The 26,438-nt window shown below is 33.9% G+C and overlaps 1 protein-coding gene across 2 annotated transcripts in view; it reads left to right on the plus strand.

The window, feature by feature from the left end:
• Positions 1–26,438, plus strand: part of BMP5 (bone morphogenetic protein 5) — a gene marked incomplete at both ends in the record, with an annotated part of 125,663 nt that overhangs the window by 77,223 nt on the left and 22,002 nt on the right. For both annotated transcript variants that reach the window (XM_079712512.1, XM_079712513.1), the window contains one exon: positions 10,672–10,820. In XM_079712512.1, the coding sequence (XP_079568638.1) occupies positions 10,672–10,820 (149 nt within the window). The remainder of the gene's footprint in view (positions 1–10,671; positions 10,821–26,438) is intronic.

The following is a 26,438-nucleotide window of genomic DNA, read 5'->3' on the forward strand; positions in this document are numbered from 1 at the left end:
GAACAGGACACACCCCTACCCAATAAAGAATGATCTGGTCCAAATTTTCCCTAATGCTGAGGTTGAGAAATACTGCTCTAGTTGTAGATTTAAGTTATAAGCTTAAATTATGGGAATAATTCATGCCATGAAGTCAATTTTTCCCCAACTATTTCATATTTGGGGTCGTAAGAGTCATAATATGGAAGAGGTCTTAGGAACCTGAACTGGGTGTATCACTCATTCATTAGAGGGCATTAAAAGTGGTTGGACTATGTATGTAATAGTCTCACTTCTTTGCTTCTTGTTGAGTGAGGGACTCTCCCGTGTGAGTGTGTATGTGTGTGTGTGTGTGTATTCAGTAGTCCTTGTTTAGATCTCTCTGCAAGGGAAAAATATGGAATGATGTAGCACCAGGAAACCTGCTAACATTATCAGTATCTTGACAATTTAAAAAATTCCACAGAGGGAAAAGTTATTGAATTTTCATAGTGGGAATTCAACTTGTTTTCCCATTCAATTCCATCTAATATTACTATTTTACCAGCTTGCATATGTGCCTTTTAAATGTAAATACAGCATTGAATTAGATATTCTGAAAATTGGTGTTCTGTGAGATTTACAGAAGCTTGTTATTTCACATTTGTTTTGGGAGAAAAAATAATTGCCATCTGAAAATATCAATCAGCTAACAAAGTCAAATTCTAACACTTTTAAACCTGAAATTGCACATGAGAGAAGATTTTGACATTATAAACCCCAGAGAATATCATTGATTAATTTGCATCCATTGTCAATGTGCTCTGTTTTAGAGCTGTATGTCAGGTTTCTCAGATGGTGTGGTGTATTTATGTCAGATACCCAGAGAAAGGTGTATGCTTTCTTCTTGGGTGGCCATCATTACATTTCTACTAGGCATGATAAGCTATTCAGAGACAAAAGGAGATGTAAGGAGGTGAAAACGTCCTAATAGTAGAAAGTTTGGGAAAAGTGTAGATATCTCTGTGCTCTGTAAGGTTCATGCCTCGTGGAAATAAAAGAGTATTTTAACTTTTGCTCTGAAATGTATCTGTATATCTTCCAGACAATTTCCCAAAGCTTTTCTTGGCAAGATTTAGAGCTTCTTGGTTAGACAGTAGAATGTTTATGCTCCTGGTTAACTGTTTCTTCTCTTTCTCTCTCTCTCTCTCTCTCTCTCTAATGTATATATATACACATATATGTATGCATTCATATAATTGAAACCATAACAATCTAAAGAATATTTCTCTTTCATTATCTCTTGTTGATTACATAAATAATTTTACTTCCTTTTTGATATGTTTTCAACTTCATTTTTTGCCTCTAATGAAATTTAGGAACAAAAGCTTATTATGGGCTATATGTATCAATAAATGTTATTAAACTTAAAGAAAATGAATGAATCTCTATATCTAAAATTTATAAGTGCAGGTTATTAAAGAACTTTGACAGTAGTGATTGCATAAATCATTTCTGACCCTAATTTTGTCATGAAGCATAAGATATACAACTTATTATATACATACTTACCTGCCATAAGTGTGTTTTGGTAAGAAAACAGCAATTATAGCAATTTGCATAATATTTTTATTTGTGTAGTTTTTTTATCCCTGCAAGGGATTTATGAGGTGGATTTTATTTTAATCTTCATTTAAAGAATAAACAAAAGCTCAGAAAGATGACTTAAAAGACATAATTATTTTTTCTATTACTAAGCAAAGCCTAAGTACAACAACTCATTGTTGAAATTTAGCAGATACCAATTCCACCTATAATTACAATCTTCACTTTATAAAGGTAAACTTATAATGAGACTCCTCAGAGGAGCCATGAGTCCTACACTTTCTGCTCAAGTAATAAGATACCAATGAGAACTGTTTATTAACCACATTTAGAAACAAGCAAAAGGATTTATTTGCCACAAGCCTATGAAACAATACCCTTGATAAAATAGATTTTGGCAAAAGATGAATGGGGGTACCATCCAAGGACTCATCTGATGTATATTAGTTTACCCAATTCCCCTGCTGAGAAGTGATTTCATCTATAAAGAAGTTTTCACAATACACGTGAACTCCAAGGACAGTGTCATAGAGAAGTAACCAAGCACATGCTTATTCTGGAAGATTTTCTGTGTTGTCCACTCACTTTTCTTATTGTGTTGAAATAGTATATGTTTTATCTTTTAAATATGCATTTAAATGTGTCCTATAAATATTTGATGTTTCTTGTGTTTACCAAAAATCCCTCTATTTGACTCTCCTTCCTCCTACTATTCCACATTATTTCTCTTCTCCATATCTTAGTGAAGTTCATGTTATAAAACTTTGTTTAAATACATTCCCTCCTTATCTTTTATTCACCCCTCAACCTACTGCAGTTTGATAACTCCACTCTACTGATTATCCACCAACGTTCTCCTTGCTACCAAATCTTCTAGACACTTTTTTGTTCTTCCCATTCTTCTCAGTATTTGATATTGCTAACCACCTCCTATTTCATATGAAATATTTAATCTGTGAAAACTAGTGAAGTGTAGTAGTTTCCTAGAGCTGCTGTAACAAATTACCACAAACTTGGATGGATTAATAAAACAGAAATTTATTCTCTCACACTTCTGGAGATTAGAAGTCCAAAATCAAAGTTTTGTTAAGACAATACTCCTTCCAAAACCTCTAGGTTTTCTAGGGGAAGATTGTTTTTGGCCTCTTCCAGCTTCTGGTAGCTTCAAATATTCCTTGGCTTGGGTCAACATAAGTTCCATCTCTGCCTTTGTCCTCATATGGCTGTCTTCTTTCTGTGTCTCTTCTCTTCTTCTTATAAGGGCAACGATCATACTGGATTAAGGTCCATGCTAATGACCTCATCTTAACTTGATTACATGGTCACTCCTTGGCTCCATGTCTCCCACCTTGTTTTAGGCTGGTGGCTCAGCTCAACCTTTCAGTACTCCAATCCAAAAACCAATTATCTTTCAGTGTAAAGAGGGCAGTTAAAGGATGGTTTGGGACTAAAAAGGGAGCTACAGTGATATAAGAGAAAGTGTTCTGAAAATGGAATATAGAACCCTGAGTTCTGGTCTTCCAACTGGGTGAGAGACCATGGGAAATAATTTGATTTCTCTTTAAGTTTTCTCATCAATCAAATAGCAGTTTGGCTACATAATTTATATCCCACTTAATTCTAGTATTCAGTGATTTATTTTGTTCACTTTCAGAGGTAGACTCCCAGGCTAGCTGACTTCACATCAGACATTCCTGGTTATAATTTTTATTTGGGGCTTATAATGAGGATACTTCATTAATTCTGTTATTCAACTATGTAGAAAGTAGAAGGAGTTAACATTTCAAGCATCCAAAACTGCATGCATAGTATGCTACTAGACATGTTTGTGTGCCTGATTATAAGAAAGATCATGAAGAAGAATATGATACGATCGTATAAAAATATTTGGTTTACTCAAGTTAAAGATCAAAGAAATTAGAGGAGGAAATTGAATATTTATATAATTGTATGTGTTTATAGACATAGATATATAATGAATATAATAGTAGCAGTTAAATAGTAAAAAGATATAATCGTTTATTAATATAATTATTTTTACATATTTTAATCATGTTATATAAAATTTCATTAATGTAGTCATATTCCTTGTTTCACTTTGAAAATATATGTAGAGACATTTTTTATTTTTCGATACGTGGGCCTCTCACTGTTGTGGCCTCTCCCGTTGCGGAGCACAGGCTCCGGACACGCAGGCTCAGTGGCCATGGCTCATGGGTCCAGCCTCTGTGCGGCATGTGAGATCTTCCCGGACCAGGGCACGAACCCATGTCCCCTGCATTGGCAGGTGGACTCTCAACCGCTGCACCACCAGGGAAGCCCTATGTAGAGACTTTTTTCAAACTTTTCACATGCATGTTTGACATAATCACTATAGCCATATTTTGAATCATATATCACGATATTACAAAGTTCATCATCTTCAGATTCATCTATGTTGTTACAAAAGTAGCATTTTTTTGAGTCTGTGTATAATGCTGTCATCAGAAATATTATGTTAACAAAAGTACTAATTCACACATTTTTGTTCTTGTTAGTTCGTTTTTAAGTATTTTTTATTGAAGCATAATTGACATATAACTTTATATTAGTTTCAGGTATACAATATAATGATCCAATATCTGCATATATTGCAAAATGATCACTGCAGTTAACTTCTGTCACCATACCCAGTTAGAAATGTTCTTTCTTGTTATTAGAACTTTAAAGACCTACTCTCTCAGCAACTTTCAAAATATGTAATACAGTATTATTAACTACAGACATTTACCATGCTGTACATTACAGTGCCATGACTTACTTATTTTATAACTGGAAGTTTACACCTCTGGACCTATTTCATCCATTTCTTTCACTCCCACCCCCTGCCTCTGGTAACCACTAACCTGTACTCTGTATCTATGAGCTTGGGTTTTGTTTGTTTGCTGTTTTTGTTTTGTTTTGTTTTAGATTCCACATATAAGTGATAGTGTTTTTCTTTCTCCATCTGACTTATTTCAATTATTATAATGCCCTCAAGAGGTCCATTCATGTCACAAATGGCAAGATTTCATTCTTTTTTATGGCAGAATAATATTCCATTGTGTGTGTGTGTGTGTGTGTGTGTATATATATATATGCCACATTTTCTGTACCCATTCATCTGTTGATGGACAATTAGGTTGTCTCCATATCTTGGCTATTGTAAATAATATTGCAATGAACATGGAGATGTGTATATCTTTTTGAGTTAGTGTTTTCATTTTCTTCAGTAAAAACCAGAATTACTGGCCCAAATGATAGTTGTTTTTTTTTTTTTCAATTTTTGAGGTGTCTCCATACTGTTTTCTATAGTGACTGCACCAACTTACAATCCCACCAACAGTGCACAAGTGTTCCGTTTCCTCTACATACTCACCAACACCTGTTATTTCTTGTCTTTTTAATACATTATAGCCATTCTAACAGGTATGAAGTTATATCTCATTGTGGTTTTGTTTTGCATTTCCCTGATGTTTAGTGATGTTCAGCATCTTTTCATGTACTTGTCCATCTGTATGTCTTCTGCCCATTTTTAAATAGATTTTTTTTTGCTATTGAGTTGTATAAGTTCTTTATATATTTTGGTTATTAACTCCTTATCAGATATATGATTTGCAAATATTTTCTCCCATTCCATAGGTTGCCTTTTCATTTTGTTGATGGTTTCCTTTGCTGTGCAAAAGATTTTTAATTTGATATTGCTCCACTTGTTTATTTTTGCTTTTGTCACTTTTGTTTTTGGTGTCAGAGCCAAAAAGAAATCATTGCAAAGACCAATATCAAGGAGCTTACTGGCTATGTTTTCTTCTAGGAGTTTTATGGTTTCAGGTTTTACATTCAAGTCTTTAATTCATTTTAAGTTAAGTTTGTGTATGGTGTAAGATAACAGTCCTGTTTCATTCTTTTGCATGTGGCTGCCCAGTTTTCCCAACACTTTATTGAAGAGACTGCCTTTCCCTGTTGTATATTCTTGGTTCTTTCATTGTAAATTAATTAACCCATATATGTGGGTTTATTTCTTGGCTCTTTATACTGCTCCATTGATCTATGTGTCTGTTTCTGTGCCAATATCAAACTGTTTTGATTAGTATAACTTTGTAAGTGTGATGCCTCTAGTTTTGTTCTTCTTTCTCCAGATTGCTTTGGTTATTCAGGGTCTTTGTGGTTCTGTACAAATTTTAAGATTGTATGTTCTATTTCTGGGAAAAATGTCTGATGAACTAGGTAAAGATTCAACTATAATTTCCTCTCTTCCAGATAGATCTTCAGATTATATTACATTTGGTCTTCACAAAATCTCTTAAGGCAGTGATTATCATACTATCTTTTAGGCATGGGGAAACAGTGGCTGAGGAATTCCTTTATTGTTCAAGTTCTGTCTGCTCCCCAAATTCTAGTTTATTTTATTGCAATACACTTTATTTCTTCCAGTGTCATTGTCTTAGATATGTAAGACTCTTTATTTTCAGATGAGTGGTAAGAATGATGATAACTCAAATTTTGCTGAATTTGGCTCCTGCCGCTCAGTCCTTAGTGAAGTTCCTACCCTTTTGGTATTTTGAGGCTCCCAGGGCATGTATACAAAACCCTTTCCTCTCTCAGTAAAATAAAAAGAACCCTTGCAAAGCGGTATCTTCATCCCTATCAATTTCCCATGAAAACACATGTTTAAACCTCTGGTCATGATTGAAGTAAGATATGCTCTCATGTATTTGTATTGAACTCTAACTGTATCTACATATCTACATATTATTTTTTGCCTGTGATTAATTATATTCAGTATATCTATATATTTCATATCCAATAAACCTGTGTGATGCAAATCCTTTATCTGTTCAATATGACTCTGTATTTAACAACTGCATGATAGCTTCATTTAACTGTATGAGAAATTATTATGCTGATCTGTAACATACTCAAGACAAAGGTTCAAATTCTATCTGAAAAAAAAATACAAATTTTCATCATTCTGAGTTATTTTGATCAATATAAATTGACTTTCACGTATTAGTTTTTGAAAACATTTCAATGTGGATAATTGCTATAATATCTATAAACACAGAATGTTCACATCCAGGATTATTCTTGCCTTTAAAAGATATTTTAAAATAGTATTATGGGTTGAACCATGTTCCCCCCTCTCTCCTATCCATATATTGAAGTCCTGGCCTCCAGTATCTCAGAATGTGATCTTATTTAGAAACAGAGTCTTTAATGAGGTAACTCAATTAAACTGAGGGTGAGTCTTAATCCAATATGACTGGTGTCCTTATAAAAATGGAAAATTTGGATGCAATGATGTACACATAGGGAAGGTGATATGAAGATGCAGGGAGGAAACAGCCATCTACAAGCCAACGAGATTCTTCCCTCACAGTCCTCAACAGAATCAACCCTGTCAACACCTTGAGTTTGGACATCCAGCCTCCAGAACTGTGAGACAATAAATTTCTACTGTTTCAGCCACTCAGGCTCCGGTACTTTGTTATGGCAGCCTTAGGATACTAACACAGTAACATTCTTAAATGCTTGCATACATCCATGTAGGTGGACTTTATTTCCTTTACTAGAATGCAGATTTTAATTTTAGTTTCATTACTGTAATTGTACATAATATAAAATAATTATATTATGGATTTATTTCTGCTACAAATGAATATATTTTTCTACATATATATTTTCTTTGTACTGTATTCCTTTTAAATGCATTAATATTTAAAATTTTCTTTTATTAGATGCTGTAAGAATTTCTTTAAAAATGGTGAAAGTGATAAGGCAAGGCAACTTTAACAAGTTTATTTTATACTGCTTATAGGATATATTTAGTATATTCTGCTATTTCCAGGGAGATAAGTGCTCTTCTTTAGTGGAATAATTTTATACTTCCAAAGAATCATGTCTCGATTTCTACAGAATGGATAGGAATTTATTTTTAAGATGCTGTTAGGAAAGTTGCTACATGAGTGAAAATTACAAAATTATTACCATTGTGCTTATTAAAAATAGACTTGAGGACTTCCCTGGTGGCACAGTGGTTAAGAATCCACCTGCCAATGCAGGGGACATGGGCTTAATCCCTGGTCTGGGAAAATTCCACATACTATAGAGTAACTAAGCCCGTGAGCCACAACTACTGAGCCTGCGCTCTGGAGCTCATGAGCCATAAACTCACGTGCCAAAACTACTGAAGCCTGCGTGCTGCAACTACTGAAGCTCGCATGCCTAGAGCCCGTGCTCCACAACAAGAGAAGCCACTGCAACGAGAAGCCCACGGACCTCAACAAAGAGTAGACCCTGTTCGTCCCAACTAGAGAAAGCCCACACGCAGCAACAAAAACCCAACACAGCCAAAAAATAAATTAAAAAAAATACATACATAAATAAACAGACTTGACTCTCCTAAAGCATATTCTCTTGTATATAGGTAATGCAGAAGAGCTCTTTACACAAAAGGAAAGAGGAGAAGTTAAAGAATAGAAGTTAACAGTCAAAAATAAAATAGTTTTGCTCAAGGATAGGAATCCATGAAGCTTATGAAGACAACTGATCATTCATAACTTCTGAGGTGAACTACAAATATATGGATTTTTTCAAATCATACTGTTGTCCTAGGTTTACCTTCCAGTGAATTAGATTTGCGTCACTGAAATTCAGGTATTTAAGGTTTGCTTGGGTCTGTTGGCTGATGATTTTTCTAAATACATTCATTAAAACTGAAACTATTTTCCTCATAGACATGCTTAACCGTGTTGAGACTTGAATATGAATAGTTAGAGAATTTTTTTTTCTGGAAAAGTATCACAATTTAAAAATAATAGAAAATACACCTAAATAACTACATAAAGATATTTGTTAACTAGTTGAAATTGCTCCCAGAATTTACCTCTTTGTTCTTTTTTGTTTTTCAAATGTTTATTTATATCACACCAAGGGATGGCATTTTATGCTTTGCAGAGATTATTAGAATATCTTTACCATATTTCAAATGAAAGCAGGGTAGCATTTGCATATTTTCCAAGCTACAAGGTGAACCCTTCTTCTGTTTAAGAAACTAATAACGTGATTAAGTTACTTCCAAGATTACAGTCTCAAAGACATTTTTTAAATATTTCAAAAATTTAAGAATAATCCATATTTTCTTAGATTCTGTTTATTTGGTAGGTTTTCCAATTTAGGAGGAAGAGGGAGAATTTGATTTACATTCCACACACTGTGAAAATAATGGGTCCTTAAAATTCAAGTGGGAATGAATTAATCTTTTCATTGAATTGTAGTATATATCTGTCGTATGTCCATGGTGACTCAAACTGATTCCTGTATTGGATGTGAAAAAGTGTCTGTAACCCTCCTTTGGTAATCACTATGATTAAAATTGTGAAGGAGAATTAAAGCTGCATATTTTGGTGTACAGTAGCTGGACAATATAATTGATCATAAAACATTAATTTTAAGTTCTCTAGGTTAATGGAAGAATGGTATAAATCAAGTTTATGTAAAGAAATGCAGAGGTACCTTCTAAAATATTGACTGAGATTCTTTACTTCTGCTATAGTTCAGTTTTCAATTATAGATTTTTTCTAAGAAAATAATAAATATGCATGATTTGATTTTATTCAAAATTAGTTTTTTACATTTTGTAATTCACCTTTAAAGTGACTTCTAAGATATAGATAGATGGAAAATACAGTAGAATAGTATTTAACATAGCTTATTATGACATAGCTCTGATCTTCTTCATATGAATAATATGCTGTCAGATTCAGCACAATCATAAAATACATAATAGTGTATTTCTATTCTACTTTGATGGAGTTCCATTGTTTTTACCATCAACCTATCTGAGCCTTAATTTCATCAATATAAAAATCTATTGTAAAGATTCAATGTCACATAGAAAACAGACCTGTGGTTGCCAAGGGACAGGAGTGTGTGGGGGGAATGGATTGGGAGTTTCGGATTAGCAGATACAAACTATTATATATAGAATGGATAAACAACAAAGTCCTACTGTATAGCACAGGGAACTATATTCAATATCCTGTGATAAACCATAATGGAAAAGAATATGAAAAAGGATGTGTATACATATATGTATAACTGAATCATGTTGCTGTACAGCAGAAATTAACACAACACTGTAAATCAACTATACTTCAATAAAACAAATTAAAATAATGACTAAACATCAAAAAGATGTAGCACTTAGCTCAGAAGCTGCCTGTAGTAAGGATATAATAAATAAAATAATTCATTATCGTTTGACAGATACTCATACATTTGTAAATTTAATACTAAAGTTAAGATTGATAAATGTTAATAATAGTAACACTGTGGAGATTATCCTAAAACATACAAGTTTATATGCATGGGTACTACTGTCCCCAGGGGATTTGTGCACAAAGAAAGTGTTAAAGTGAGTCAGGGAAGAGCCATAGCTCAATCTATGGGATTTCTCCCTTAATCCAATGGTATACTTGGTGACCCTCTCTTGGCCTCTGGGATCCATAAAATAATTAATTATATAATAAAAATAGAAAATGAAATAAAAATGAAAAATATATGTAATAAAAATGGAAAAAAGTATAATGAAAGTGGTAAACAAAAGGAAAACTCCCTCTAAAACAGAGGCTTTCATCACAGCCTGCCTGCCCTCCATCACCTTGGAGAATCCACATCCATCCAGACTGGAGCAGCTACTTTCACTTCTGTCTCTATTCAGTTTAACCCTTGCTTGTGTACTTGCCAGTGTACTGCTACTTATAGGTAATGGTTTGGGAAAACACTGATTATCAGGGACCAAACCAAGACCACTAAGTCCCTTTGTAAAGGAAACTTGACAGTGAAGAGCAGGCAAATGGAAATTACTGTCAGATATTCCTAATCTGCACCAGGTTTGGGCTGGGATTCCAGCAATAAAATGTTCTGTATCTTATTACTCATCACTTGAGTCCTTTGTTCCTCTTATTCTTTAATGAACTCCTGTTATTGTAAGTGTGCTTTTGTAGTGTTTTCACTTAAGTGTAGGAAATGATGATCTTCATTCAAACCGGTAACTCTTTTTTGCTGTTGTTCTCTTTCTTCTTTTAGGGATGCAGATCTGTTCCTGTTAGACACAAGAAAGGCCCAAGCTCTAGATGTGGGTTGGCTTGTCTTTGATATCACTGTGACCAGCAATCATTGGGTGATTAATCCACAGAACAATTTGGGCTTACAACTCTGTGCAGAAACAGGAGATGGTAAGCACTGAATTTCATAAATTTTGGGGAGTTTCGGTTTGGACCCATTGAGAGTTACGGCTTTTTGTGGGATTTAACCAATGTATATTTTATACACACAATGTGCAAAGTGGTGTATTCTACTATAAGATAGGGCAAAATATTGATTAGTTAACTTATTTATAATCACATTACTGAACACACGTTTATTGTCAGGCTCTGCAGTGGGTGTGGGGGGTAAAGAATTAAGTTCTGTTCCTGCTCTTGAAGTTTTTAGTCTTGTGTTGAAGACATGTATGCAAACAAGTAGAACTACTGTGACACAACAATACCGAAAGAAAGCGATGTATAAAATGCTGTGGATCTATGTCTTGATTTTGTGGTGGTTACAGAATTATATAATCTGTAAAAATGTATAGAACTGTACACTAAAAGAGAATGGATATTACCATATTCAAAGTATATCTCAAAAATCTGACTTATAAAAAGAAATATATATCAAAACAGATGATAGGGAAACAGACAAAGGACCTACCATAATACAGAGGAGGATGGGGATGGAACAAAAGAGTCATAAATAACTGCAGAAAATGATACTGAGTTAGGTTTTAATATATTATAATATTTGGTCAAAGACAACAGCTCCAGAATCACTTCTGGGAGAGATCTGTTGACTGAAAAAAAAAGCACAACCTAAACGTTGAGAGTTATGTTTTACTTGGTGGACAAAACTGGGGACTTAAGCCCAGGACACAGCCTCTCAGATAACTCTAAGGGACAGCTCCAAAGAGGTAGGGGAGGAGCCAGGATATACAGGAGTTTTTGCAACAAAGACCAGGTAGTCAGAACATCAAAAGATTATTGTTAATTAAAGAAAACCAGGCATCTCAAGTTAAGAAATTTATATATGGGAAGATGTAAGAGTCTGGGCTTATTGAAATCATTCCTTTGATATGCATCTCAGCTGTCTGGGGTCAATATCATGTGTCTTCTCATCCTGAGTCTCCTCAGGGTGCACGATCAGGGGGCAGCTGCAGTGGCTGATGGTTTGATGGTGGGCATCCTGTTTCTACCCCAACTTCCCTCAGGGCTCACTGTTGGGGTGGCTGTAGTGTGATGGCTTGTTGGCTGCAACATCCTTTGTTTACTGATATGGCAGTTGTCATTCTTAGTCCACAGGTCTATAGGAAATCTTTTTTGAGAAGCTTCAGATGTTATTCTTATGCTCAGAAATGCTCACTGAGTAGTGATGTGCTGTGTGCTTGGCTTGATGCTGGAGATAAAATAGTTAGCAAGTACAGAGATGGCTTCACGAGGCTTACAGTTGAGTGAGGCATGAGGTAGTCAGCACATAATATTATTGAATGCACTTCACTACACCTTAAGAGTCCAGTGGACTCTGAGTGTAGAACAGTGAGCAAATTTGAGCTACAGTCTTTTAAAGATCAGGAAGCTGTATCTAGGGGAAGAAATTGGAGGGCCCTATACTATTTAGTTCTATCTTGCTTTCAATTCATCCTTTTCTCTCTGAGAACTACTTATTTGTTGTTTATCCTTTTCCTTTGATTGATTTCTCTTATATTTTAGGGGTAATTTTACTTTAAATGACATGTTATTTATGTGATTTTTTGGAGCCTAAAATAAACTAACATTTCACTTCTTTCAAAGGTTTCCAAATTCTTTTTTTAAAAGTTAAGTTTGAGATACACAGCCTTCTGATGCTCTTCTTTGGTTCTTTAATATTGTCTGATATGAAAATATTAAAATGATTAAATATGCTAGACAAGCTGGCCTTTTGTATTTAAGCCAGAGCAGACAGACCACCTTTTATTTGCAACAATGGAATCTGAATATGCTTACTTCTCAGCAAAAGTAATTGGAAGTCGTGAAAAAATGAAACTCAGGAAAGTCTTCTTTCAAATTCATTTGTTGACTATTATTCATTTATTCATTTGTTCGACATAAAATCTTCTAGTGCCTATTCATGCAAGACAAAGTGTTAAGGAGACAATGACCTGGGAGACAGACAAATATAGCTACTTAAGAAAGACTAAAGTGCCGTAAATCCTAAAAATAGTGATACAATCAAGACGCTATAGGAAACATAAGGAGATGGTTAAGTCCAAATGGAGCCAAAGTACTGTGGTCCAGGGCACTTCTGGGCTAGGTCAGCTGGGTAAGATTTCAAGAAATGAAGATGAGGAGGGAGAGGGTGTGGTGGTGAGAAAGGAGGAGAGAGGTAGTTCCTGGATGAGGAAACAATGGGAGTAAATACATAGAATGGCAAAAAGTCATGGTGTTGTCTAGAACATTCAGCAATCCAGATTTGGCTAGAACAGCTTTCATGTATAAATATGATCGCAGATGCCATAAAGAAAGTGATCTGGAGACAAATCATGGAAGGCACATGACATCTAATTTATGTGTATATTCTTGTAACTTGACCACAGGTCATTAAAGAACTAGACTTGCTGCTTTAATCAATCAGAGTAACACTTTCATGATTACATATTTGAATGAATATCCGTTTCATAAGGTCATGGAAGTGTATTTCTGGTTCACAATGGTACCCTTGGTGCTTGGTACCGTGCAGGTTGTAGGTATTAAAAACATGTTTTGAATGATTGTTGAATGAGTTTGTGACTTAAAAGGCTTTTATGGACCACCTGTCATTGAACATGTTACTTTTTTTTTAAATTGACAGTGGATTTACAATGTTGTGTTAGTTTTTGGTGTTCAGTAAAGTGATTCAGTTATATATATATATATATATATATATATATATATATACTTTTTCATATTCTTTTCCATTATGGTTTATTACAGGATATAGACTATAGTTCCCTGTGTTATACAGCAGGATCTTGTTGTTTATCTATTTTACATATATGAACATGTTACTCTTAAGAAGACATTCCAAACTGTAAATTTGGGGTGATTATTAACCAAACCAATTTGGTGTAACACAGGAGAATTTTATACCACAAACCACAGTACAGTAATTAAAATCGTTTCAATCATAAGGTGAGGAGAAAGTCAGTGGTATAGATTATTAAATTTTGTTTATCCTGCTTCCACAAAGAAAAAATAGCTAAGAGATCAAATATATTTTGGAAATCAAAAGACTGTTGAAATCAAAAGTAACATCATGATTCCTCAGAGGAGCTGTGGAAAGTATGTCAGTTTGTAAAATATTCTTTTTAGAAATTTGATAAGTGTACTGCCATGGATTTGGCAGGAGAGTTTAAGGATATTCTATTGATTTTTTTTCATGCAGAATAGATAATTCTCTGAGTTCCAAATGTCTGTTTCAGCTAAATAAAGCAAACATATGAACAAGCAAATGGAAAGGAAACATTGCTGCTTCTTACCGGCAAAATCTAGAAATTCCATACAAGTGGTTGTATCCAATTGTGCTAAATCAGTTTCAGAATTTTCTAACACTCCCTCATGGTGGTTAATAACCCTCTATGATAAAATAGGTACTCTTTTTTTTTAGCAGCAAATGAGTAGATTTAGGTCTGTCTTATAATTTAAGATGTTCAGTTCCCTAAATTATAAACATACATTAATTACCTGGCTTGTTAGATCCTTATTAAAATTGTTAATAAAACTATGGTAATTGGTATCATATCCTATATATATATATATATGTATGTATATCCTATATATATTTATATCCTATATATATATCTCCTATATATATATAATATATTTATGTCCTATATATATATATACATACACAGAATTTATTACCCAGATAGTAATTTAATCTAGCTTTTAAGACTTGGGTTTTCTCCCCTAACAGTGTAATTTTCCATTGTTTGATGCTTTATATAGTTTAAACCTTCCAAGTAAATTAATTCATTTTTTTCAAATTTGGGTTTATAGAATAATTTAGAGATGGAAAAACAAAGATAATATTTTTGGGATCATTAGAATGTCTTTTTTAATACCCTATGTTTTCAGACATTTTAGGTTTGGCAATACTCAGAGTAAATTTTGCCAATGACTTTTTCCTTTCTATTCAAACCCACTTATATGTCAAGGAAAATTCAATCCGTATGTTTCTGATTCATTTGTATTCAAGTCATCAAAATGTTGTTTTGTCAGAGTATTGTTCAATGTCCAAGAAACAGTATAAGGTTCTTTTTTAATAAGACTCTAAAATCCATTTTTCTTTGGACAAAGTTGTGGCATAATTTCCAAGCATATCAAGGTAAAAATTCAGATTTAAAGTCAGAGATTTCAAAGTTTCACTAAATTTTGTAGCTAAATCAAGGGAAAAAAAAGATTTCAGAGGTATGAAAATATCAAATTAAATTCATTACCATTAATGCTTAAATATAATATAAAGAAATTTATAGTTATTGTTATAACTTAGAGTTTAAGGTTTTGATACTTAATTTAAATAAAGAGAATAAAGAAATAGAATCGATCGCTCCATTCTGGAAATATAAATTCTAAGAAGAAATCGTTAGGAAAACTAGATTAAAATCTTGGCCCTGACAAAATATTTTACATTTTAGCCACAGCGTTAATTAAATTAGTGTAATGGTAACTACCTTCCAAGGACAGTGTGAGACTATATTAAGCAATAGTACCCGGAACATGGTGAGACAGGAATAAAGGTGTTTGGGTTGAGCTGGACAAGAAAATGCATAGAGACTTAACTCTACATGGTACTCCTTAAATTAGGATCAATTCTTTCATTGTGGAGATTTTACAGATGATTTAATAAGACTTTAGATAAATTCACAAATGATAGTCCACTGGAGAGAGGTAAGATTGTTGATATATGTTCTTAAATCTTGAGTTGGAAGCATAGTGTATAGTTACGTTATTAGGCGCAAGTCTAATAACTTTGGTTGATGAGATGATTATTGGTAGGAAGCTTTTAAATACATCTGATCTAGGGTATGAAGCCAACAGAAATGAACATTCAGAGATATGTCTCATGATCAATTGATTGCTTATATTGACTAGGTCTTCATAGGCACTGGAGAATATCAAATTATTAGTACTTAATATGGTAGTTTTCTTGAGGCCCAACAATTTTATTCTTAGAAAAAAATGACATGGTTATTTGGGAGATAACTAACTGCATCACTGAATATAAAGGAAACGACCCTTGTTATAGGGTAATATACGAGGATAATTGACTAAAGGCTGGCGTACATAACTAAAAAAAAAATTTCAACCCAGAGATGTCTCAGTGTAAATTACTATCATTTGGCTTCATAAACATATTAGCAAACATTACACATCAACATGACTTCTTACAAGCAGTAGTTTAATGCTCATAGAAAACATGGTTAAAAAACATTGATCATCTTTTTTAAAGAGTGAGACCCAAGAACTCCTAATATATGTTGTGCTAACTTTTTTAGCAAATTGCATAAAATCCCCACTACATAAGTGATATTTCCCATTAAAAAAATCAGAAAATGAAGATACTCTATGAATTGATTGGAAACACATCATAGAAGACCTCTTTGAAAGTCAAGGAAACAAACCGTTGTAATTATTGCCTCCTCAGGATATAGCCCATGTTGGTTAGCAGCTATATTTCCCAGACATTGTAAAGGGGTAAAGTTATAGCTTTTTAATTTTTTTTGCTTGTTAGTACACAAAAGTTTTCTCTCTTCCATTTTTAGAAATTATATATGTACATAAATATATTGATATTTCAGAACTTTTCTAAAAACACCAACAATCTCATCCTCTTTTATTTCCACCAACATTATTCAAACTATAAAAAGGGTCTTAAATTTAGTTATCAGTACAATTAAACTGAAAGTGAGTATTTTAAAACTTTTATTACCCAGGGTTTTGCCATGTTCTCTACCCTTCCACTTGGAATTTTGGGGCTCATTTCTGCAAATTGACAACTGTCACACCTACATTAATAAGAAATGAGATTAGGTTTTCTTTTTCTACAACCTTGAACTGTTGCTTATTTCTATTGTTCCTTATTATGTGAAGAGTAATTTAAAGCACTGATAAAATTTTTCTCCAAAATTGCAATATCCTGTGATATCTTCTAAATATGCTGTCTTAAATCAGATTTTTCAAAAATTCCATGACATCTTTTGAATTACAGAATATATACTCCTAATTAGAAAAATCTATTCTATAATCTAAAGTCCTCATGTCATTATATATTAAATTAATATGTGAGTTACTAACTTGATATTCTTTTACTTTTATTAAATGTAAGCATCTTTGTCTGAGAGAGATGAGGAGTTCTTAATGTGAAATCTGCTTAAATTTAGTAAGTCCTGGAATCTGCTGCTTTTCAATGCAAGTATCTGATTAAATAAGTTTGTTCTGTTATCCTTAGATTCCCAAATACAGTCTTTTTTAACTCAGGGAAAAATTTTCCAAATTAAGCCCTTGTGTTGTCAGATGACTATTTATCTGTCTCAAGGGTCAAATGATCTATGTGGCCGGTTAATCTCAATATCAGCTGACATAGTTCTAATAAGTAGCAGAAGAAATTCAGAGATCAAGGGTGATATTTTTCTTTTTGTCCTGCTGTTTTGACTACAGTTTCTCATTATTATGTATCTCAGTGCAGAAAGTTGAATTATGTTCACTTATCAGAGGATCTCTTAAATATTTTGAGATTTGATAATATTCTCTTCCCTTATCTGAACTTTATCTTTTAAAGCAATTAAGTCTTTTTTGTTCATAAAACCATATGGCTCCCTGTTGCTGAATTTATGGTGCTGACAATTGGTTTCAAACAAATAAATGAGAGTCTCTACTTCCAAGAAACTGCAAAAATCGCATATCTTGCTAAATGTTTTGGTAGGAAAAAGGAACATATACTCTTATGTTTGTTTTAGGTAAATATTAGTATAAATGAAGTACTTCTTTATGTTTAATGTTTAATGCTGAGGATAATTAGAGCATACTTGCTTGACTTTTGGATGAATATTTAAGAATAAATTAGGAGGACAGTTGAAGAATAGTTATCTTCAAATACTTAAATAAATACAGTGAATAAGTAAAATTAAATTTTCCCTGTAGTCCAGAAATTAAATCAATGTGTAAAAAGGGCAGTTTGAAGGCATAAGAATAAAGTGCCTAAGACCTGGGAGTTAACGGCTATGGAATTATTTGTATTGTGAGGGAATGAGCTCGTGTGACTAGAAGAACTCACTATTTATTTGACCTTTTGTCTAGGGAGTATTATATTGCTTGTGATAATTTCTCAGGTAATTATAATTTATATATTTACACTTTAAGCATTATACACATATAAATATTATATTCAGAGAGGGTACCATGAATAGATATATACCATCTTAAGGAGCTTGGTATTAAATAGTTTCATTCAAACCAAAACTTAAGATATTATATAAAATCAGAGATGGAGAAATGGATAAAGGGAAGTAAGAAATATTAGACATCTTTTGGGGTAAATGTGTGTGTGTGTTTTTTTGTGCGTGTGTATACAAAGAGGGGTAATACCCAGGCATAAACAAATTCCCAACTGATCATGTGAAGGATCAGATAAATTCACAGCTGAAAATCTATAATTATTAAGGTGTCTAGAGAGCTCTTATTACAACATTTAAGTAGGATTATATTTTCTTTTTCTTTAAGTACCACAATATATTTTTCAGTATCATAATGAAATGTAAAACTTAATCTAAATTTCTCCAGAACATTTTAAAATGGCTTCTGTTTCTATCATATTTCTATAGAATTTTAAAAACATTAAAACATAAATAAATCTATGGCAATGTGTCAGTTTCTAAAAACCTCTTTTTTTTTTTTGAGTATGAATCAAGTCATAAGAGAGATTTAAAAGATAGCTAAGCAAAACAACTTCCTTGGTCATTTTATGTGAATGATTCAGAAGAGTTTCCACTGAGAAGAATTCCTGTATCTTTATGGTAAAAATGACTAGATTTCTACTGAAAATAAATATGACACAGATTTCCTCTGGGGTTTAAGATCAGTATTTGTTAATTTTCCAAACCCACGTAAGCTGTGACTTATGCATTTTCTAACTTGTGTAATACCTTAAAGCACATCAGAGGACATAAATCCATTCAGTGTGCTTAGATTTTTGCTCCTTTCACACTGCATAAAAATGAGCAAAATCATCAATATACCTTTCATGGCTAGAGAACTAAACATAAATATAGGAACACTGTTAAATTTCTACTTTGTTCAACCTAAGTTCTAATTAATTCTCTTAGTCATATACGATTTTTATAAGCTATACTTTATGTATTTCAAACCCACTCAACTTAGCAAAACTTATTTTCTGTCTATACAAATAGCTGCTTTTTTAAAACCCTGATTTTGGCAGTACTTTTTTCTTCCATGCTAATATTTCGTATTTTTTAGTTTTCATGATTAATTCAGGTTTTATTTCCTAGGTTCATCTGTAGTTCATATAAAATAAATATTCAAACCATGTATTTGCTGTGGTGGTCAATCAAAATAATATTAATAACTAACGGAAACTAATATTTCCTGAGCGTATTAGATGCCAGCCATTTGGTGAGCTTTTTAAGTGGAATGGCTACTTTATCTTTACTATTTTCCCATTTTGTACACAAGGAAACTTAGCCTTAGAAAGCTCAAGAATCTTGCCCTTGAACCTAAAAATGATTTTTTTTCCTATCCAGATCTTATACACTATGACTCTCACAAATGATATGAATTTTATATAAATTCCAAACTGAAAAAAATTAATGCATTTTTATAATTTCCAAACAGGACAGTGCTATTAATAATGATTGTTATAGAACAAAATTGAACTTTATGTTGGATCTATTGGTAATTACCTTTGGGCTTTTATATTTTCTGTCTGGAATTTAACTGTGATCTGACCCACAACAGGTAACAACATTTTAACCATATTTTTTGTTTTTTTAAATCTAACTACTTCAGCATTTCTTTTAGCTCCTTACACAATTATCATTAATTTGATAAATTTATAGACTGAAAAGAAGAAAAAAGTAACTATTTTCCTTCCAGTGATCAGCTTCAACATGTAATTAAATTTAGCCAAATTTAATTTATTTTGAATTCCGTAACGAATGTCCCCCTCCTTTTTTGCCCTGTGTCGCTCACTAATGTATTTTGCTAGGTTGTCCTCTGTTTTCTCTCCTCTGTTTTACTGTCCTTAATCCACACTCCCCATCATAAAATCCTCATGTCTACCTCCCCCACCATCCTTTTTAAGTGTCAACTGGTACTCAAGTTTGTAGTTTCAATCACGGTGCAGCAAACTCACCTGAGGCTAGTCAAGCATGCAGTTTCCAAAACATATTAATTGGTTATTTTGCAAAAAGTCAGGATGAAATTCATCATTTCTCTCATCTCACCATTCCCCCTTCCCAGCATCAAGGCTGAAGGTGACGTGGTATTATTCCAGCCCTAAAGAGGACTCCCTGAATTGTATTTTGGGGAGCACATATTAGGGTCATTTTTTCCTCAAAAAATTGAAAAGAAAAATCTCTGGCAAATAAAACATGTTTTTAATTTTTCACTGTGTTTAGCTTTGCTTTTTAACTTTTTTTCCCTATGAACAGAGGGTGAGCCATAACTGCTTTGCTAAAACCTCATATTTTGAACAAAATGGTTTGAATGTAATTTACAGATGCCTTAGTTCTTTGGAAAATAGAGAATCATGATGCTGGTTTCTTTTTAAATATCTATATCCATTTTGTTATCTCTATTATATTTTTCTCTGGTTGGTACTCTGAAATGGGCCTCCAGAGCCTAGTTTAATTTTGTATAATGATTGGTAGAGAGAAAATAGTTTTTCTTTAAAAATAGATTTGACTATAGAATATAACCAGTAATAAATTGGAAAACTTGGATTTGCTGTTTTACTATGTCTATTATATATACAATGTTTTTAAACCAGGTTTTAAAGGCAACTTCCTTGTTTTAATTTATAGTATGTTTATATTTGAATGAGAGCCACTTGGTAAACATCATTCGCTTATCCAAATTTTAGCATCACAACCTAAAAACATACATGAAAAATAATTTTGAAACCAATGATTTAAAGTAAGCGGAAAAAACAGAAGTTAGTCTTCCTTCATTATCTGGTGAAAGAGGTATTTTACCATTTTTTAGATTTCCCTTAATGAAAAGGGATATGGAAGTGTTTGGCGACATCTGTATTTCTGTTTTGGATTTTCCCTAATTCAAAACAGTAACTGTGGAGCACCCATCTTGCCAAACAAATCCCAAGGTCAGAAACATATTCCAGTTTTTATTGTTTGTTATATTCTCTATTCTAGGCTCTAACTCTGCTTTGACTAATGATCTGAGGGGTAAATATGTTCTTGGTAGTATTGATTTGGGGCCAGGCAGAATATGAGATTCTCTGTATTCTCATCATTCGGAGTTAACTCCTTCTCTTCCATTGTTCTTTCCCCTATAAGTTTAACATCGCTGAACATATTTCTTAAAGATATATTGCAGAACAAGGGCAGTGCTGGCTTTGCATCACGAGTACAGAGCACAATGGGAAGAAGAGAGAGCCTTTAGTCGTTTAAGGCATCAGCAGTCACTGGTGCTGAGGCTAAACTTTGACTCAGCTGGTGTAGACTCACAGGGACAAAGGAAAACCAAAACAAACCAAAGCACCTACCCGCCAAAGACAACAGTATATATTACAAGTGGGGATCAAAACTTGAAATTAGACGGAAAATACTTTGATAGGAAAACTGTATATCTCAGCTCCTTGAACATGGATTCTAACTTCTCTGCAGTCGAACTTGTCAAGTTTCAATTTGAGGGAAATGGAAAGTAGGGGGGGACCACCTGTGTTGTCATGGTTGGAAGAAGTGTTGAATGGTCTTCCCACTTACTAAGGAAAGTCTGACCTTAAACATCACAAAACCAGCAGCTACCACAGTGTCCTTGACAAACACAATGTGTGTATCACTGTCAGACCCAGGAGATGGATGGATTCCTCCAATCTTTTCAAGGTGGGGAGCAGAGACCCAACAGGAAAGCATCAGCCCTAAACAATCTCTAACAAAGGGGAACTCTGTGTACTTAAAGGAATAGGGTAGTACTTAGGGTCGACAGGGCTGAGTTGAAAACATGACCATTCTCTGAGCCTTATTTTATTCATTTAAAAAATGTAACCATTGTGTTTGGGGGAGGAGTACATAAGATGATGTATGTAAAACAACTGATAAATTACCAAGCTTCAAAATGGCAGCTGTTGCTTCTTTCTTAGCTTCAGAAGGACTGAACTTGCTCATCTTCTCAAATCCCAATTTCCCTGATGCTTTTGAAAGGCTTGCTTGTTATGACTTTTGGGTATCAGCTCTATTTATGAGTGGAGGTGGTCAGCTGATTTCTCTGTGTGGTGATAAACTGATAGAAACATGATAGTTCTACGTAGGCTGTGAGATCAGATTTGCTTCTGACCCACACTAACCAAAAGGTAGACACCCTGGGAACCCAACTGTCATTTTGCATGTGGACAGGTCAGAAGGATGCTTTTGCTCTGGGGTCCACTATGAAATCATGGTGGTGTGAGGTCTCACTTTGTCCCTTATGTGGGGCAGGCTAGCTCACATTCTGCTGTGGCCAGAGACATGAGAAAAAGTGAAGAAAGATTCTGCTTCTCTTTGCTCAGAAGAATGTTTTGTGATCCAATCTTCATATGTGAAGGAAAGAACTAAGTCCCAAATGTCTTAACTCCACTTTTTTTTTCTTTTTTTGGCAAAAGGTAGACACTTATCATGGTATATACATTAGGTATTCAGTATCAAGCCTTCACTATGTATTTTGGAAAACACCTTTTAATTCCTTTCACTCTTTCTCTTTATTAAGTGTCAAAATGATTTATTTCTCCTCCATTTTGGTAGTTCTTGACTATTCTAAAGATTCTAGAAGTAGCTTATGATCATTTCACAGGTTCATGTATCAAATTGAAAGGGAAGGTCAAACATTTAATGAACTATGTTTTTCTGTATGATAAAAGTCCTTTTTGAATAATATATCATATAAGCTGGTAAAAAAGAATGTTCCCTTTAGGCACTCATAAATTTCCCAAGTAACTGCATTAAGTTCATTGCAAACTCTACTTTAATCCAATAGAGATAAAATGCAGAGTCTGAAATTAATTTCACTGCTATGAAACAAACTCAAATGAGTTTGATGTCTAAAAGCTTTTCTTCATTGATATCTTAACACGTAAAAATAGTTTTTGAAGACATTTTGGTTGATTTCTGCTGAAACCCTGCTTTCATTATGGTTTTATTTAACTCCCCTGTGATTTTAAAGGAAAGAAGTATATATGTGTGTACACTTTTTTTATTTTAAGAAGTCACATAATAACTGGAAAAGAGACTAAAAATAATTCACTCTTCCCATGGTTTTGTGAAAAGAATGTTTCTGCTTTCTTAAAATAAATGAGACCTGTAAGATCAACAGCTAACCAATCTTTTGGGGGCATGTGACAGATGATGTCTGTAAAACTCATAGGGCCTCAGGGGAAAGGTTCTATATATAAAGAGAGGAGCTATTAAAAAGTAAGTAAGTGCTTATGTGAAGGTGAACTACAATTCCTAGTTTGAGATTCATATTTCCACTAGCTGAAAAGAGGGCCCCAGTAAAAAGCATTTGTGGGGCTTGTCACGCCTGAGACAGTAAGCCTTCACATTTCAGACCATGTCCCATGGAAGGAGACTAATCCTTTTCCATCATCTCAGTCCCACCCACAATGTAATAAAAAATTTGAATATTCTGGAAAGCTTCCCCAACAAGGCATAAACCTCTGGCCCTGCTCCTTTATGTTTCTTGGCCTTTCTTCCTCCAAGCAACCCCCCACCCCACCTTTCAGAAATTTCTTGGGCTACAGTTCTCAACTATTTGAATTTTCCCCCTATCATGCCTTGAGCCATCATACCCGTGTTTCTGACCAAATATTCCAATTTCTTTACTAATCCCCATGACTTTCTCAGACGGCAGGGCATGAGAATCCCTTCTATAAACATTTTAGAAAGAATGGAAACTCTTTAAAAAATCTCTTCCTCCTTTAAACTTTATCCTTCCCATACCCCAATCCTAGAGGAAAATGAATTTCTTCTATTGTAGTGTTACCAGGAATTTACCAGGAATTGTAACCACATTTCTTGTCTGCAGATAATACTCAAACTACCATTCATGTTTGCATGTCAGGACATGGTCCCCTGTTGCCATCTGTGGATGTCATACTCCCAATGTTTCTTTTCTTCTCTATCATCAGCTACAGAATCTTACCCTTATTCACACATGTTATTACCCTTGACCCTTCTTTTGTTTTTGATACTTTTTATTTTTGTATTTATTTATTTATTTATTATTTATTTTATTTTATTTTTGGCCGCGTCGGGTCTTAGTTGCGGCACACGGGATCTTCATTGAGGCACGTGGGATATTTTGTTGTGGCAATGGGCTTCTCTCCAGTTGTGGAGTGCAGGTTTTTCTCTCTCTAGTTGTGGCGTGCAGGTTCCACAGTGTGTGGGCTCTGTAGTTCGTGGCATGCAGGCTCTCTAGTTGAGGTGTATGAGCTCAGTAGTTGTGGTGTGTGGACATAGTTGTCCCTCAGCATGTGGGATCTTAGTTCCCTGACCAGGGATTGAAGACGCATACCCTGCACTGTAAAGCAGATTCTTTACCACTGGACCACCAGGGAAGTCCTGTTACTTTTTAATAATGACTGTATAATTGTCAACATATAATTATATAGAACAAATTAATTTACTCTTTTAAATGTTGGGATAAAGAGGAAAATGAAAAGATCTGGCAAAGAAATTGCATGATGAGCCTGGCTTGTCAAACAGAAGCCCAGAATCACCATGAAGAATCACTAAAAAACATCTAACTACCTTGTACTCTGAAGTTCAATACCAATATATTTTTTAACCAGTACCAAATTACTGGGAGTTTTCAGTATCACTGAAATAGTTTAAAATCCCAGCTTTTCATTGTTTTTGTTTGAGATTGTAAGGCAATGTAAGCAATCTTAAAATCAGGAAAATTCTGAGCACGGATGTAAAATTCTATTTATGATACTACAAGTATCTGGCAGTAGGTCTGTGTTTTTACTATAAAACTAGAAACTATGCAAATTTTTCATCAAAGTATGACATAGTTGAAATTCATAGCAAGATTACACTTTGCTTAATTCAAGATTTCACTGAGTTAAAACGTATATGGAATTTAAGTAGACAAAATTCTATCTCCCCCACATTCCTTAAAATCTGATATAAAAATGATTTAGTCTATATGCCGGGTAGAGAATTCTGCACATTTTAAATCATCTGTTTCTAAAAAGGGTATGAATCCAGTATAATTTAGAGCCACAGAAACTATAATTTAAGAGTACCAGAATCAGATTTAATCACAGATTGAAACTAAGCAAAGAGCAAGAGAATATGTGAATGAGAAACAGCACAGTGATTTGTTTTCTGTGAACTAGTCCACAAAGGATGCTGTAAGAGTCTTTCAAAATGAAGAATAGGTAATTTGTGCACAAGTTTCATCACAGGTGTTTTGGGTTAAGTGTTCAATACTGTGGGTTTATAGGAAAGAAAAGAGTGGAATTTATGCTAACGTCTTATAGTGATATCAACGTTTAGACTCTGATAAACCCTCAAGTGAATGCTTTTCAAATTGTGTATTCTGGAGGGAAACTAAATGCTCATATTTGGAATCACTTGTCCTTATAACATCAAAAGAGCTAAAGAGCTGTTTTGTCAGAGGCTCCTTTAATAACCCTGTTTTTAAAGAAATATACATTTTGAAAGTCACATTTTCCAAAAAGAATGGTCTGAAATACAAAACTAGTGAGTTGGGGATGGCTCTTTTGTTTGCCAGACTACTGTCTCGATGATTCTAAATTTCAAAATAGTTAGTTGTGTCCTTAGGCAGATGTGAATACAATATCCTGACCCCCAGGCTTATATAAAGTCATAAGGGTCAGAGGAGAAGATCTGGATGTCTTGAATCCATGTTCAGTTATGGCAAAATGTGTAAGTCAAAGCGCCAGCCTCACATACTATCTTCTTGATACCTGTGTGAAAAGAATAATTATTTCTTTAGACGATACCATCCTAACCCCACCTTTATTCATTCTGTAGTTAATAAAACTGAGAAATGCCCATATCTTTGCTTCTCAAATTGCTTCTCTTCCCTCAGTACCTGTTGAGTAATTTCGAGATGAAAACAAGATGGTCAGGTTAGGAATAGTTCTAAAAAACATTCACATGGAAAGATTTAATGGGCATTCTTTTCATAAATGCAAGAGATGATACCTCTGCCCATATCAAACTCTGGACCCCCATATTTTTTCTCATCACCCTTTTATTTTATGATCCAAGAATTCTGTGATACAGAAACCTGGGATAATTTGGCACCATGTTTCTTTGTGTCCAGCTGCCATCAGTGAAATCACTGGAATGCTGGTAAATCCTTCAAAGAACCTTTTCTATCTCCTCTCCCATTTGTGTGGGAGATCCCATGTGTATTTAAACTTGAACAACTCCCAGTGATCAAGTTCTTCTCCCTCTCTTGCTCTCAACCCACGCATTTTACAGATCACTGCCCTTCCCTCTTCCTAGTGTACAACATCAGATGTGACACAAGAGAAGTGTC

The sequence above is a fragment of the Hyperoodon ampullatus genome (genome assembly GCF_949752795.1).
Source record: "Hyperoodon ampullatus genome assembly, chromosome: 10".
NCBI classification, from domain to species: Eukaryota; Metazoa; Chordata; class Mammalia; order Artiodactyla; family Ziphiidae; genus Hyperoodon; species Hyperoodon ampullatus.